The sequence below is a fragment of the Otolemur garnettii genome, unplaced genomic scaffold (genome assembly GCF_000181295.1).
Source record: "Otolemur garnettii isolate 467f Iridium unplaced genomic scaffold, OtoGar3 scaffold00109, whole genome shotgun sequence".
Classification (NCBI taxonomy): domain Eukaryota; kingdom Metazoa; phylum Chordata; class Mammalia; order Primates; family Galagidae; genus Otolemur; species Otolemur garnettii.
In genome coordinates this window covers 3,997,659-4,014,950 of record NW_003852504.1, presented here as the reverse complement: position 1 = coordinate 4,014,950, position 17,292 = coordinate 3,997,659, and the positions used below count along the sequence as shown (strand labels likewise).

Here is a 17,292-nt window from a genome sequence, read left to right as displayed (position 1 = left end):
AGAATCTTTTTTTTTTTTTGAGACAGAGCCTCAAGCTGTCACCCTGGGTAGAGTGCTGTGGCATCACAGCTCACAGCAACCTCCAACTCCTGAGCTCAAGTGATTCTCCTGCCTCCACCTCCCAAGTAGCTAGGATTATAGGCGCCCACCACAACGCCTGGCTATTTTTTGGTTGCAGCCATCATTGTTGTTCAGTGGTCCAGGGCCGTATTCAAACCCGCCAGCTCAGGTGTATGTGGCTGGCGCCTTAGCCACTTGAACCACAGGTGCCAAACCATCTATTTTTTCTAATGTCATCAAAAGTGGTTGTTCAAGTCTGGGCTGGGTGGCTCACGCCTATAAACCCAACATGCTGCGGGGAGGCTAAGGCAGGTGGATTGCCTGAGTTCAGGAGTTCGAGAGCAGCCAGAGCAAGAGCGAGACCCTGTCTCTAAAGCATAGCTGGGTGTTGTGGTGGATACCTATAGTCCCAGCTACTCCGGAGGCTGAGGCAAGAAAATCACTTGAGCCCAAGAGTCTGAGGTTGCTGTGCGCGATGACACCACACCAATCTACTAGGGGTGACAAGGGAGACTACCTCAGAAAAAAGTGGGTGTTTATCAGTTAATTGATAAAATTTGCTAAAGCAGATTCATAAGAAGTCATATATACATATACACACAAACACCTTAAACTTTTTACTTTAACATAAAACACATACATAGTCAAAGTTTTAAAGTAGGGCCAAGGCCTTTTTTTTTCCTAGTATAGACTTCTGATTGTTCCTCTTTTCCCTTCTTTAATAAACCAAACCCATAATGTGCCATCTCTGATTTCCAGTATTGTTTTAACATGGAATAAGAAAGTAGATGCTTGCAAAAGCAGTTCGAGTACAGAATCATTCCAGATTTTGATGTATTTTCTCTCCCAATCTTTTACTGCTGTCATATCTGAAACTAATTTGACAGCATAGTTTTGGGGATTCCCCCTTATTAAGTTTTTACAAAGTGATCAATTTTAATGGAAAGAACTCTTGTCTTTAGTGCTCATAATTTTATATATAATTTAATTAAATTGCATATTATAATAACAAGTAGAACTGTCAAAAATATGTTCAAAAAATTAGTAAGCATGGGATTCAATCAGTTGCTGTCAAAGTATATAACTGTATTAGAGAACCTACCAGCCATGAGCTTTCATTACAATGTGGATATCTGCCAATGTTTTAAAGGGGGAATGGAAAGCATTATCTGTGTATTGTTGAATGGAAGTTGGTGAAAAAGGTTTCTACTGTCAAAAAAAGTTTCTACTGTGTTCGCTCATAAAAAAAAATTAGACGTGTATTAGAGTAAAAAGTTAAAATCCCCTTTATTCTATCTGCTTTCTAGGGATAATGTTGGTAACAGTTTGATGTATATCCTCGCAGAATCATTTCTGGGTATTTATCCATACATGTGCATTGCTGAAGTCATATGATGTGCCAGGCACAGTACTAAGACTTTGATGTGAATAATCTTCATAACAACTCTGGAATAATATCTCCATTTTACAGATGAATAAACTGAGGCTCAGAAGATTTCAGTAGTTTGTCCAAGGTCACATAGTGACTAATTTGTTCTTCCTCCTGAGAAGACTATCAAGGTTATATACGTGAATCAAGTTGAATGTTTTGGTCCATTTATTTATTCAGTAAACATTTATTGAATGTCTACTCTTTGCCAGGCACTGTACTTAATACCAAGTAGTCAAACACATGATTTCCAATTTCCATCTTTAGGTACCTGGAAAAGGTAGCTCAATATGTGAGCTAAGTGATTTGCACTATTCGTCCAGTTAATAAGTGAGCAAGATTACAATTCGGGTTTATTAATCTAACTAATTGGTATATGACAACTTCAAGTGTATGGAAACTTTGGTACATTGGCTTTTAGAGCTAGCCACTTTGAATATTTTTGTTCCCACGAGAAGATGAGGTTGGATCCCCTAGGAATCAGTGTCCAATGGTTACAATTCAGTAAATTAGAGATTACAAATACAAGTTTTCAAAGGTTTGTTTAAAATTATATAATACAGTATGAATGCATTTTAAACAGCAGACACTGCCCTACTATAATCCAAGGGAGATGAGGACAAGACAGGATGCAGGACTGGACTTTTAATTCCTTGAGTGGGAGGACTGACTGGTGGTAACGAATTTAGATTCCCTAAGGAGCTTGATGAGAATATTGAAAAGAGCCAGCTTAAACAAGAGCAAGCAAGCAATTATACGGAGAATCAGAAGTGCAGACAAGAGAAAATTGGAAAGTTGTATATAAGGAGATATTATGAGCATGATAATCATAACATCAAAATTGAGGAATTGGATCATAATGGCAGAAAAAAATTAAAGGCTGCGTGTTAAGACAGAATCAAGACCTTACCTATTATGCAACACATTCCACAAAGCTGGCCAAGTTTACAATGTACACTATGGAGGACTGAAGGGAAATGCCTCTCCTGGAGATGGGGGTGGAGAGCTTAAGCCTCGTGAGCGCCTGACCTCCAAATGTGTAAATGCCAAGGGCTTTTAGAGCCAGTTGGCAACACTTACACAAGAATGGATGAATCAGGGAATTATTCTTATAAACATGGTATGGGATCTTACAGAAGGGAAAAAAAGAAAGCCTTAATTTGAAACAAACAAACAAAAAATATGGCTATATATTCTTTGTGACTGCAGAAACATTTAAGTATACAAACACATGGAATGTGACAGCATTGATATGGGAGGATTAAGCGCCTCAGTGGAAAATAAGAATAAAAAGTGAAGAGGAAAAAGGAAAATCTCGAGCTTCTTAAATTGTTTGCAAAGAAACTGGAGTCTATGACGGAATTTAGTCCTCGTGACTGCAATGTTTCTTTGGTGTTGGAAAAAGTATTGCTGTCATCTCTCTCTCTTTAGAAATTCTTCTTTTTTTTTTTTTTATAATAAAAATCCTGTGGCAGCTCCTTGTCTGGAGGACTTTAAAAATAGGAGCGATTTCATCTGTCTGGAATGGTCTGTGTCAGCACTTGCCCTAGGCAAGGTTGCCACATAGGCAAAAACATCCCCCTCCTCCCTAACGTTCCTCCTAGCCCCCCCATTGCCTTGGCATTTCCCCCTCCCCCTGCCCCTCGGGCTGACCCCCTTTTCCTGGACCCTGCCTCCAATGTGATCTCCCAAATCAATTCCAACCCCCTTTCCCACAGTAGGGCAGCTCTCTCTCCAGGTGCTAGGGATGAATGGGTTTCACCCTTTGCCGACAGTTTGCATTTAAAAATAGGACCCGGATTAATCCAAATGACTCTTAAGTCGGTAGAGCTCTGGGCAGTGGAACCAAATGGGGAGAAGTGCAAGGGGAGAGGGGCGTATTTTTGGTTGGTGGGGGAAGGGGGTGAGGTAGGCCACCTTCCTGGAAGCTATTAAATCCCAGATGTGGGCTCTGTTCATTGTGGTACTGCCTTGAGGTGGGGGGTGGTGGATGGACTCTCTGACCTCTCAAGGTTGCTGTTAATTCTATGGGTCGGTGATTTCCAACTCCATTTCCCCCGCGCCCGGCTTCCTTTGCAGCGCACTATAGGCACCGCGTGACTCGGCTTTAACTAGGGGTTTTCAGCAGCGTGTCTTTATGCCTATCAGCCAGGGCTCAATTTTCCCGTCACAGTTCACCCTGCAGCAGCAACCCTCCGGTTGGTTCAGCATTGGTGGAGGCTGAAGACGAGTGCCAGCCATACTCAGCTCAGAGAGGTTTTCACAGAGAGTGGTTCAAAGCTCCTGTTCTCAGAAGAATGAGAAAGGGACTGTTTGGGGCTCACCCTGTGTGGGGGCTTCACGAAGGAAAATAATACATGTGGCTTTATGGGACCACGGTACCGTGTGCAGATTCGCTAGGTAGGAAAAGCTGTGAGATGGAATCTGCTCAAGGGTTCATATAATCCTATGATCATTTTCATGGTGGATCAACACACGATTCAAGAGCCCCCACTAGGTGCCTTGCTCTGAGTTAGACCGGGTGAGTAACAAGAGAAATAAAGCAAAGTCGCTGCTATGGAGAAATTCTGTCTGTGGGAACGAGACGTCCAGAGTAAAAAGGGCCATGTTTGAGGTAAGCCAGGGCGTTTTGGGGGTACTGGGGCCTGCCCTTGGCTCAGCTTGCAGCTGATAAAGATCGTAAAGATTGGAGACCCTCCCCCCATGACATCTGAGCTGAGGAGGAGTAAGCCAAACCAAAGCAAGGTGGGAAAAGCGGTTGGCAGACTAATATGAGCAAGGAATAATATGAGCAGAGGCATGAAGGCATGAAATGGCTGAGCATGTGCCCGGAACTAAGAACAGTACGCAGCTCTTAAAGAGGAAAGTGTCAGGCAGGAGAGGCAGGAGATGAGGCTGGAGGAGGGGCAGCAAGGGCCACTTGAGCAGCAGAGGGCCCAGCTTCCCATGCTAAGGAGTAGAGCTTTATCCTGAGGGGAGCCACTGAAGGATTTTAAGCAGGGGAATAGCAGGGTCAGATTTACATCTTGATTAAACTATCTGTCAATTTAAAAAAAATCATTCAAATTGCCTGTAGGAAGAATTGATTGAAGTATTCCATTGAAAGGGTAAATTTGCAGATCTAGCTAGACACAGTTAAGTGCAAGGCTCTCTTTTCCCAAGAGAGTTTGTCATTAGTCTCAGGGTTTTTTTTTTTTAAAAAGGGATGTCCCTAAAACAATCTGCAGATAGATGTGTGGATCTATGTATAAAGCTTAATAACATTTAGGAGGATGCTGGTTCTCTAGTGCTTAAAGGGAACAGGTCTTGAAGAGTTTGGTTGCCTCTGCACTTTATTCCACGCTTTAGTAGCAATATCAGGTTAGGAACGTAAACTGTGCTATATGATCTCTTTGTTTTGTTTAGCAAAAGTCACCTGGAAGGGCACTGTTTAACCTGAGTTGCAGCCATCTAAATCTTGCAGAAAAGGAATATTTTGGATTAGAATTCTGCAGCCACTCTGGAAATAATGTAAGTTGGTTTCGTTATAGGGTTCTTTGTGTCTAAAATTGTTTCTAAATGCAATTGGTAGCTGGGTACATAGGGTTCAAGCCCCTGATTGAAAAATAAAAAAGTCATTTGATTGAATTTAGTACCTATGTTTTCATCTTCTGTCCAAGTTGATTAAAAGTCACCTCAGTTTGCCAAGCACAAACACTTCTACCCCATGGTCTATGGTCCTGTTTTGTCACTCTGAACAGCTCTCCGTGCTTTATCTACAGAAGGTGCCAAAAAATGTATACACATTTTAAGCAAAGAAAAAAACTATCTTAAAACTGTATACTCAGCATACACTGATACCGCTTGTTATCTTGTATGTTGTATCCTGTGTCTCTTGTAGTTGCAGAAGTTAAACGTGACTTGCCTATTACAATTTTAATACAGATTGTTCCTTGCTTAAGATGTGTATACATTTTTTGGTGCCCTCTACATTTTTACTTTCCAGAGGCTGTACCTCAACCCCTAGAATTAAGATCCTGACCTTAGCAATAAATATTCAGGGGAGTCTTTCTTCTGAGATTCTAACATTCATGATATTCTTCCTCTGTGCCCTGCCTTGGCACATATGTAACCTGGCATCTTCTCAGAAAGGTTCATTGTGTCTATTAAGCTGGCATTTGGCGACTGTAGGATTTAAATGGGGAACTAAATGCCTTTATTAGTCTTTGTAGCAACTGATGAGCCATATATGTGACACCTCTGTCATCCTACTAAGGCAGGGGAACAGTGATTGAAATGTCAACAAGAAAGTTTATAGAACAATATTCACTGTCATTGGGAAAATCTAAGGGGGCAGATTGAGTGTGGTGAAGGTGCACCATCTCTGTGACATTGCTGTTTGTTTCTATCTATAGAAGTCCAAACAGTCCTGGCATTTATTTATTGTGCAGTTTTGGGGCAGGGCCGAGTTTGAACCTGCCATCTCCAATATACGGGTTGGTGCCCTACTCCTTGAGCCACGGGCGCTGCCCTTTTTTTGTTTTCTTTGAGACAGTCTCAAGCTGTCACCCTGGGTAGAGTGCCATGGCATCACAGTTCACAGCAACTTCCACCTCTTGGGCTTAAGCGATTCTCTTGCCTCAGCCTCCCAAGTAGCTGGGACTACAGGCACCCACCACAAAGCCCAGCTATTTTTTTGGTTGTAGTCATTGTTTGGCAGGCCCAGGCAGGATTCGATCCTGCCAGTTCCAATGTATGTGGCTGAAGCCGTAGCCACTGAGCTACAGCCGCCGAGCTGGCATTTGTTTATTTCACATTGACCTTTACCTGTTACCAAAAAGAAAATAAAAAGCTCTGCTGAATCCCATATTTTACCAATTTTTTCCTTACTGTTGTTACAGGTTTGGTTGGAACTTCTGAAGCCCATAACAAAGCAAGTAAAAAGTAAGTACGGAAAATCATTTAAGAAATATAGTTACCAGTTAGAACTTGAAAAATATTTCTGCCACACTGCAGTTCCTCACCTTAATATAAGGGGGGAGAAGTGCTTTGATATATTATATCAATCCTTCATACATCTAGTAAATTTAGCAATTTAGAAAATTGTTTTAATTTTGCCTGAGATGAAGGAAATCATGCTGCTGGCTCTTTGAATAAATCTGAAGAACCCATGTAATTACAGCACTCTATGGATTGGCTCTAGGAATATATCTCATGCTCTGGTGCTGCAAATCTTTAAGCATCCTTGATGTCAATCTGCAATGCCGTTCACTTTCTGCCTGAAGATCCTTTAGTTTTATCCCATCACAAGCATTACTCATTTGCTTCAGTTCATATTTGAGTGCCTAATATGTATGAAATATTTCTTGCCTATATTTCACAATCTAGTGCCGTGGTTCTCAAATTTCAGTGTACATTAGGATCATCTGGGCCTCTTGTTAAAATGCAGATTCCTGGGCCTCATTCCTGGGTTGGGGGCCAACAACCTGCAAGTCTAACAAATTCCACAGGTGTTTGAGGCAGGCAGATTTCCATCAGCCCTTGGAGAAACACTGTCTTTTATTGGTTCTTCTGCCCCCTGTTCTTTCTTTACATGTTGTGCTCCCCACAATTCTGTGTGTTCCACTGTGTAACTATCATTTGTCCTAGGCCAGTAGCTTCTGCACCAATTCTCCCCAATCCATCACCTCCACCACTCTCAGAGGAAGCTCTTGAAAACACAAACTTGAACACTTCACTCTCCTGCCTTAAAATGCTTCCAGGGCTCCCTATTGCCCTTAGGGTAGTAAGGTTCAAACTCATTAGCATGATACACAAAGCTAGATTAGTCACTGGGCAAGGCTAGAAAGGTAATCAACCACTTTTGTATTCCCACCTCAGTTTTTTTTTTTTTTCTTTTAGAGAGTCTTATTTTGTCACCTGGGCTAGACTGTGGTGGCCTCATCACAGTTCACTGCAACCTTGAACTCATGGGCTCAAGTGATTCTCCTGCCTCAGCTTCCTGAGTAGCCGGGACTACAGGCACACATTACTATGGCCAGCTAATTTTTCCATGTTTTGTAGAGATGGGGAGTCTCCCTCTTGCTCAGGCTGGTCTAGAACTCCTGACCTCAAACAATCATCCCACCTTAGTCCTCAGAATGCTACGATTACAGGCATGAGCCACCACATTTCACCTCCTACCTCAGGTGACTTTGACAAAAAGTCAAAAATGATTTCAGGTGTAGTCTTCACAGGTAAAATATAGAATGCCCAATTAAATTAAATTCAAATAAAGAATAATTTTCTTATGTAAGTGTGTTCCATGAGATTGTTTATCTGAAATTCAAATTGAGCTGGGAGTGCTGCAGTTTTTAGTCACCTGGCAGCCCTCCTCAGGTGTCAACCCCTCTGAAAAGACTTAACATCCTACAAACTCTTCTCTCTTTTGTGCTTCCTTAGTACTCAGTACTTATGTCACATAGCACTTTGTGGTGTGGCAGTTGTCTATGTAGATGTCTCTTCTGCCCGACTGCAAATTCTCATTTTACTCCCCGTACCTGCCTAGTGAAATGCTTGGCACATAATAGGCACCCAACAAATATTTACTGAATGAGTGGTGCTAATGCTGCATATGTTTACTATTGACGTAAAGAGTTTCTTATTCTCACATGCAAGTCGGTGTGAAGATAGTACATGCGTTTCCTTGATGTCTATTTTAAGGTAGAGGCATCAGTCCAAACTGCTTCCAGTTCCTATTATGAGATCCTTATATCAGGCGATATTCACCCGCCCCAGCTGAAGCTGGGCTCTTCTCAGTCAGGAACGTAGAATCCAAGTAGTAAGTGGTATGTTCTTCGAAATGGGACATTTCTTAGGAGAGGACAGAGTAGGCCCCGAAGGGGCACATTTTTACAAAAGTAAACTCAAAGGTGGGAGAACTTTCCCAATTGCTATCCTCATAGAGAACAATTTAGAAATAGGAACATTTTATATAAATGTTTATATAAAAACATTTGTTTGTATATATAAATTATTATATATAATAAAATTTAAAACAAGAGTTTGTGGGAGTAACGGAGAGGGGAGGAAAAAGGAGAGGGGGTGTGTGTGTAACTGTTTTGATGAACATTTATATAAAACTTATGGAGCTATTGTGTTTTAAGATCCTAAGGAGGTTGTTTTCAAATTTATGGTGAAATTTTTCCCAGTGGACCCTGGACATCTGCGTGAAGAACTCACAAGGTATGGTGTTGATTTGTGCGGCTGCTTTATGATGTTATGATGCTAATCATTATTCTCTATTTATCAGGGCAAGGGCTTTACACTGGCCTGGCTTTAAGTCACTCTCTGAGAAATGGTTAGGAGTTGGAGATGGGTGGGCCTGGCTGGTCTCAGGTGTTAATCTTCCAAAGGGCAAGAACTGCAAGAAGGAGGGGTGATGTTCTAGAAGTGGCATCAGGCCTGGGTGACCACTTGAGGGTTATGCCATTAACTGCTACAACAAGGAGCGGGATCTTGGCATCTCCTTCATGGCATCTCTTTCATTCAGGGAGCAGCTTAACAGCATAGATATGACGCCAGCCAATTGCCATGGATATTGAAAACGGGGGCTTGTGTTGATGTAGTGCATAAGTAGAAGGCAAAATATTCTGTAATGATGACATACACTTATAAAAAATGCCCGTCCGAATGGCAACGTAAATCTACTTCTGCAAAGATACATTGTCAACACATAACTCTCTCCCACACCTTACTCCACTTCTAGACTTACACATGAAAGGGATCTAAGAGATAATCTAGTCCCGTCTTCTTGGTTTCCAGATGAGGAAATGGGTCCTGGGAGTGAACATGATGTGCCTAAGATCACAGGTTGTTGGCAGTTATTCTCCCTGATATCGTCACCCCCGCCCCCAATGTGGCTCATGGACAGTTCATCTTCACTCCTTTTATACAGGACTTTTATGAGGGACCTTTGCAAAAGTCACTTGTCACAAGCTTCTTTCTCCCTCTTCCCCCCCCCATTCTCTCCACATGTGTGAGTTATAGGTTGCTTTCCTAGATAACTTCGTATCTTGATATCTACATCAGTTTGCATTTGCTAACCCATTTTATTTGAGTTTCTAATTGTAACCAATTTTGATGTAGATCAACTTTTTCAAAAAAAAGAATGTGAAAATCAATGTGATGATAAATGATTCATCAGCTGTTCAGAGCAAGGATTTGGTATTTGTAGCAAGCAGCTGCCTTCTTACCAGCAAGGACCGTGTCAAATGACAAGAAATTTCCTTTCTTTCTTGCTAGAAGCGAAATGAAATTCACTTTCCCTGTAGTGACCCCAGCTGATGATTCTAAGTTATATCTACATTTTTTTTTTTTTTGAGACAGAGCCTCAAGCTGTCCCCCTGGGTAGAGTGCCGTGGCATTACAGCTCACAGCAACCTCCAACTCCTGGGCTCAAGCGAGTCTCCTGCCTCTGCCTCCCAAGTAGCTGGGACCACAGGTGCCCGCCACAACGCCCGGCTATTTTTTGGTTGCAGCCGTCATTGTTGTTTGGCGGGTCCGGGCTGGGGATTCGAACCCACCACCTTAGGTGTACGTGGCTGGCGCCTTAGCCGGTTGAGCTATAGGCGCCGAGCCATATCTACATTTTAAAATAGGCAATGACAAACGTTAGGCTCCGTTTATTTTTTTCCCCCATTGATCTATGAAAGAATACTTAACTGTAGTCGAGTTTACAGGGCTGCCTAGTTTAAGCTAATACATGGGCTTCTGAGAGTGTGTGCAGGTAGAATTTTTCTAGTGGAATCATTTTTAATGCATTAGAGGAGTTCACAATTTGAAAGATTATAATGAATGCTTCTGTAAACTGAATAATCACCTGCTAATATACCTGATTTTTTTATCTGAATTTTCATCTCTCACTTGCAATTAATTTTGATTTACCACATTGCTTTCAAGGCTTAATTGGTTTTTTTTTTTTTAAAAATCCACATAGAACATTTAGAAAACCATATTTCACATAGGGAAATGCTTACAATACATACACTCAAAAAGAGTTTTCATTTCTAAAATAAAATGTTAGGGCTGGGTACCATGTATGGCTCATGCCTGTCTTCCCAAAACTTTTGGGAGGCTGAGGGGGGAATATCATTTAAGGCTAGGAGTTCAAGACCAGCTTAGGCAATATAGTGAAACTCTGTCACTCCACCCTGGGCAATAGACTGAGACCCTGTCTTTAAAAACTAATATATAATACATACGAGAGCCAATTTTGGACCATGGAAGAAGGCACTCAGTGGTGGAGTCTTTGTTATATATATTTTCTTCCAAAAGTTCATTGTCTTTTGATAAAGGCTTACACATGTGGGAAGAATGCTATCTGTTGGCAGAGCCTTGCATATCAACCTCCATTTTATGGGTCCCTGATAAGGCTTCAGTGGGAAAAAGGGTGGTCTGGTTTAGTTCACTTTCAGTAAACATTAATTAAGTAGCTACTCTGTATAAAGTACTGTGCCGGGCTCTGGTGATACAGAGCAGTAGTGTAGGCAAAGGGAATAACATGGGCGGAGATAAGCCCTCAAGTCTTTGATTTCGCAAACATAATCTTTTGGATAGAAGGCAGCCTGAATTCAGTGGCAGGCTCAAGTTCAAGCCACAGTTTCACTAGCTTTGGGTGATATGACTTGTCAAAATCGCCTAGTCCCTCTATTTCCATAATTGTGAAATGAGATGTTCATTCTTTGCTTCATGACCCTCCTAAGTTATTATCAAGGTGTGTATTTGATGCTATTTTGTAAACAGTACACTACTGGCCTTCTGAATGTACTTATTCTTGTTGGATCTCCTTTTTTTCCTGTAGCTGGGGACATAGCTTTGCTACGTGGCAGAAACCACCAGAGGATGATTGGCCAACTCCCTCAAGTTGGCGGGAGGATTTGGCCGGAGTGATTCCTAATGGCTGCCAAAGTGCTGGATCAGCCAACTTGTGGTCTGGGGCTGGTTTGGGGCTAAAGCAAAGCTTATGTATTACTCACCACCCCCAAAAGGCATCTGACTGACTGGGGGCACTGTTACTTTCTTGAATCATCTTTAAACTAGGAGAAGGGAAATGCTTCTTTCTTATTGCTGTTTCTTTCTCAAGAGTTTTTCCCCCAATTTCTTTGCAGATATCTTTTTACTCTTCAAATAAGGAAGGATTTGGCTCTAGGAAGGCTTCCATGCAGTGACAACTGTACAGCGTTGATGGTATCTCACATCTTACAATGTAAGTAGCAAATGTCTGCTTTGGGGCTCTCAGTCAGGTACAGAACCAGAGGGTGGTGCCTGTGGCTCAGTGAGTAGGGTGCCAGCCCCATATACTGAGGGTGGTGGGTTTGAGCCTGGCCCTGGCCAAACTGCAACAACAACAACAAGAACCAAGCAGGCGGTGCCTGTGGCTCAAAGGAGTAGGGCACTGGCCCCATATACCGGAGGTGGCAGGTTCAAACCTGGCCCTGGCCAAAAACTTCAAAAACACACAAGCAAAAGAGCTCACCTCTTTCAGTGTGCCCATCACGGTGTTAGGACTTACAGAGGAGAGAAAGCCTGGATATGATATAGAGGCACACTGTGGTCCAATGGGAAGGGACTGGCTCATTATACTTACTCAGATTTGGATTCAAATCCTGTCTCTAACTCTCTAATTTTTTTTGGGGTGGGGGGAGACAGAGTCTATGTCGCCCCCAGTGGAGGGCAGTGATGTCACAGCTCACAGCAACTTCCAACTCTTGGGCTTAAGTGATTCTCTTGCCTCAGCCTCCCAAGTAGCTGGGACTACAGGCATCTGCCACAATGCCTGGCTATTTTTTTTTTGTAGTTGTCATTGTTGTTTAGCAGGCCCAGGCCAGGTTCAAACCCACCAGCCCTGGTGCATGTGGCCAGTGCCCCCACCACTGAGCTACGGGCGCTGAGCCACCCCTCTAATTTTATTTTTTTGAGACAGAGCCTCTAGCTGTCCCCCTGGGCAGAGTGCCGTGGCATTACAGCTCACAGCAACCTCCAACTCCTGGGCTCAAGCGAGTCTCTTGCCTCCGCCTCCCAAGTAGCTGGGACTACAGGCGCCCACCACAACGCCCGGCTATTTTTTGGTTGCAGCCGTCATTGTTGTTTTGGCGGGTCCGGGCTGGGGATTCGAACCCGCCACCTTAGGTGTACGTGGCTGGCGCCTTAGCCGGTTGAGCTATAGGCGCTGAGCCACACCCCTCTAATTTTTGTAGAGTGAAGACCCCTCACTTCTGAGCCTGAATTTCCTTGTCTGTAAATAGTGACAAGAATACCTTCTCTGGGAGGTTGAGGCAAGAGAATTGCTTAAGCCCAAGAGTTTGAGGTTGCTGTGAGCTGTGATGTAACAGCACTCCAGCAAGGGCAACATCATGAGACTCTGTCTCAAAAACAAACAAAAAAAAAAAAACACCTTCTCACAAGGTGGTTCTATAGGTTAAAAGGAAATGCTAGTTTTCTTCTACCTCAATCCAACTGTCCCTTGCTGTCCAAGAGCTGGTTTAGGCTAATCTGGCCATAGACTTTGCCAGGAATTCCCCCATTCCCCTGTTTCCCTCAGGATATATCTCTGATACCTGCTGTCTATGGCACATTGTTCTCTAGAACCATGAACATGACAAAGTACAGAGTGTAGCAGGTGGGAAAAAGGCCCTGGGCATCTATTATAGTTCCCCATATGCTAGCAGCCAAGCAGTTGGATTAGGCTGAATAATGAAAGTAGATAGGCTGTGGCCTGGGGAACAGTGGGGGGCCTGCCAGAGAGGGGGGTGACACTGGGCAGGGCACTGGGCAGGGTTTAAGCAGCTGGATATAGTATCTCTTCTTCTAGGGACAGTTAGAATTTTCCTTTCTTTTACAGAGACCCCCTCCCAAATAAGCTGTTATTTACAGATCCTGCAGAATCATAATTTCATTTTTTAATTTGTTTCATAAATTCATTTTTGACCTTTGTGCCTTTCCTTCCTGACAGCCCAGAAATGGTAGATTTCTGAATCAAGCAGGACTTCCAGAATCAAGTGTTTAGATAGGAAAAAGGTCTGAATTGGTGTTTGCCAAGTGACTTCTGACTGGGACAGGTGATGAGAGCCCCAGGATCTTAGAAAGGCAGTAGGCAGTGAGAGAAATACTAATCAGGGAAGGCTGATGGAGGCCTGTGTGCTGTGCCTTGCACTGGTTCTCAACCTGTGGGTCCTGACCCACAGGAACTGTATTAAAGGGCCATGGCATTAGGAAGGTTGAGAACCACCACTGCCTTAAAGGAATACAGGAATTGGATAGGTAGTGATAAGTAGAGGTGACAGCATGGAAAAAAAAAAGGTGATGAGACAAGAAGCATATATAGAGACCAAAGAATGACCCTGTAAAGTTCAAGCACAGGGCCTGTTTAGGGGAGGTAGTGAAAAATGCACCACCATTTTGAGGAGTTTAGAAAGCCTAGGACACTAAGCTGATGTCCAGTATTGTGCTTAGCAGTGAGATGGGGCCATGGGGCAGAGCAGATTGAGGAAATAATGCTGGAGAAGGATGGGGATTGTGGCTCTTGGGTGTTATCTCATGGGGGAGTCCAATTTCATTAACAGCTCAGCCTTACGGCGTTGGGCATTCCCTAGTGGCCATTTCAGGCATAGCACAGAGTGTTTTAGCTTTTCCAGAAAATGTTTTGTTTGCCAACAGAAGTTTTTTCTTTGGAAAAAAGCTACAGTTCAGTAAATTAGCTCTTCACAATCAACCCTGCTCAGACTCTTGCACTGGACTCTAAGGCAGTGTGCAGAACACAACCAGATTGCTCATTTATTTGTTCAATTTTTGTATTCATCTAACATTTGTTGGATGCTTGTTATATTCTAGGTTTTCAAAAACCTCCACATTCTGACCTCATCTCTTTCAATCTCTTAGACACCTCTCTGCTCTAGCCAGACACTTTCTCCCAAACACATTTTGTACATTTCAAATGAAGCCTCCCTCTCATGAACTCTTTGTAACTCTTCTTGGTGGTTCATTCAACAAAAATAATTGAGTACCAGATACTATTGTATATACTGGGAACATGGCATCTTACCAAATGGACAAAAGTCCTTGCCTTCATGGAACTTACATTTTCACAGTGGAGGAGAATCCGTGACCAAAATAAGTGAATAAGTTATGTAACACATGGTAGAAGGTGATATGAGCAATGGAGAAGTGTGAAGCCTGGGTGGAAGAGGGGGAACTCTGGGGGTGGGTACTGAGCATTTACATAAGGTTGTCAGGGTAGGCTTACTGTGTAGGTGATGTTTCAGCAAAGACTTGGTGGAGGTGAGAAAGCAAGCCATGTAGCAAAATCCAGTACAAGAGTATTCCAGGCAGAGAGAACATCCAGTGCAAAGGGCCTGAGGTAAGAGCATGCCTAAGGTGTTTGAGAAACATCAAAAAGGCTTTTGAGTCTGGCTGGAGCTGAGTGAGAAAAGGAGACAGTCAACATGGAGGGCCATGAAAGCGTATTAAAGACCTAGAGAATGACTCTAGAGCCGAGAAGCCATTGAAGCAGTTTAAGCAGAGGAGTAAAATGATCCAAATTAGGTTTTTTTTTTTTTTTTTTTTTTTTTTGAGACAGAGCCTCAAGCTGTCCCCCTGGGTAGAGTGCCATGGCATTACAGCTCACAGCAACCTCCAACTCCTGGGCTCAAGCGAGTCTCCTGCCTCTGCCTCCCAAGTAGCTGGGACCACAGGCGCCCACCACAACGCCCGGCTATTTTTTGGTTGCAGCCGTCATTGTTGTTTGGCGGGTCCGGGCTGGGGATTCGAACCCGCCACCTTAGGTGTACGTGGCTGGCACCTTAGCCGGTTGAGCTATAGGCGCCGAGCCCAAATTAGGTTTTGATAGGATTGTGTTGGCTACTATGGTGAAATAGGCCTGAGGAAGGAATGATGGTCGTGGGGGGTGGGGACTGGACAAGACGATATTGCAGGAGAGAGAGATGGCCAACATCTGGACCAACAGATAACAGTGAAGGTGCTCATAACATTTGTCACCTGTTATTGGTGTTATTTATTTGTATGTCATAGCTGTCATCCTAGGTTGTTATAACTTGTATGGAGGAAAAAAAATAAGAGTGATATGTACTCTTCTTTTCCTTAGGGTCAACACGGGGTCTTGTGTTTAATAAACTGGAAGATTGGTGTCTGTGAGAAAGGGGAGGGGGATTGAGATTTTTAAGAATAGCTCTACTGAAGTATAATTGACATATCATAAAATTCACCTGTTTTAAGCATTTTGAATGCACAACTCAATGATTTTTAGTCAATTTACATCATTGTGCAACCATTACCACCATCCAGTTTTACAGCATTTCCATCATGCTAAGAGATATCTTTCATGCCCATTGTAGACATTCCCTGTTCCCATGCTCAGCCCCAGGAAGCCATTCATTTACTTTGTTTCTGTGGATATTTCATGTAAATGGGATGATAAAATGTGTAGGGTTTTCCATGTGGCTTTTTTCACACAAAATAATGTTTTTGAAATTTATGCATATTCTAGCATGAATCACAGCAATTTGTTTGCATAGTATTTCATTTTATGGATTTACCACATTTCACTTATCTATTCACCTAGTCATGGACATTTGGATTATTCCTAGTTTAGCTGTTAAAAATGCTATAAACATTGGCACGCAAGACTTGTGTGTGAATACATGCTTTCATTTCAATAGGGCAGCTTCTAGAAGTGTAATTCATCAGACTGATGGTAAATTTATGTTGATCATTTTAAGAAACTGCCAAACTGTTTTCCAAGTTTTTTCCAAAATTTTCCAAATTCTAGGTGGGAATGTATGAGGTTTCCAGTTTCTCCACAGCATCACTGACATTTCATATGATATGAAAGATATTGTCTATCTTTTTGATTAGGGCCACTCCAGTAGGTATGAACAGGTATCTCATTGCAATTATAATTAGCATTTTCGGTAATGGCTAATGATATTGAGTACCTTTTCATGCACTTATTCCTATGCTTTCTTTGGCAAAATGCCTAGTCAAATATCTTGCTCATTTTAAAATGAAGTATTACATCATAATTGAAGTCTAAGAGTTTTTATAAATTTGGATTAAAAACACCTTTATGACATATGCAATTTATGAACTTCTAATCAGTGACTTGCCTTTTCGTTTTGTAATAATTTCTTCATTTTAAAATGATTTTTTTGGAAGTATAGCTGGTTTTAATTTCCATAGAATTCCATTTTCTGACTAAATCTTTTTGAGAAAGAGTTTCACTACATAACCCTCAGTAGAGTGTTGTGGCATCACAGCTCACAGCAACCTTCAACTCTTTGGATTAAGCGATTCTCTTGCTTCAGCCTCTTAAGTAGCTGGGACTACAGGTGTCTGCCACAATGCCGGGCTATGTTTTTTTGTTGTAGTTGTTATTGTTGTTTGGCTGGCCTAGGCTGGGTTTGAACTTACCAGCTACAGTGCTTGTGGCCAGCGCTCTAGCCACTGAGCTACAAGTGCCAAGCCTATTTTCTGAATTTTTTTAGTAGATCATACTTTTGGTATTATATCTAAGAACTCTTTGCATAACTTAAGGTAATAAAATTCTCATAACTTTTCTTTATGAACATTTGAGACTGAATATCACTGTATTGCCCTTAGTAGAATGCTGTGGCATCACAGCTCACAGCAACTTCAAATCATCAGCTTAAGGCTCGGCGCCTATAGCTCAACCGGATAAGGCACCAGCCACGTACACCTAAGGTGGCAGGTTCGAATCCCCAGCCCGGACCCGCCAAACAACAATGACGGCTGCAACCAAAAAATAGCCG

General features: G+C 42.4%; 1 protein-coding gene across 2 annotated transcripts in view; it reads left to right on the top strand.

Annotated features, from left to right (window-relative positions):
• FRMD7 (FERM domain containing 7) overlaps positions 1–17,292 on the top strand; it is a 59,269-nt gene that overhangs the window by 21,179 nt on the left and 20,798 nt on the right. Inside the window, exons 2-5 of one of the 2 annotated variants that reach the window (XM_012809636.1) lie at positions 4,895–4,999; positions 6,370–6,412; positions 8,659–8,692; positions 11,617–11,714. In XM_012809636.1, coding sequence (XP_012665090.1) covers positions 4,895–4,999; positions 6,370–6,412; positions 8,659–8,692; positions 11,617–11,714 — 280 coding nt within the window. Of the gene's footprint in view, positions 1–4,894; positions 5,000–6,369; positions 6,413–8,613; positions 8,693–11,616; positions 11,715–17,292 lie in introns of both variants that reach the window. The other variant, XM_003796951.1, reaches the window with a different exon arrangement.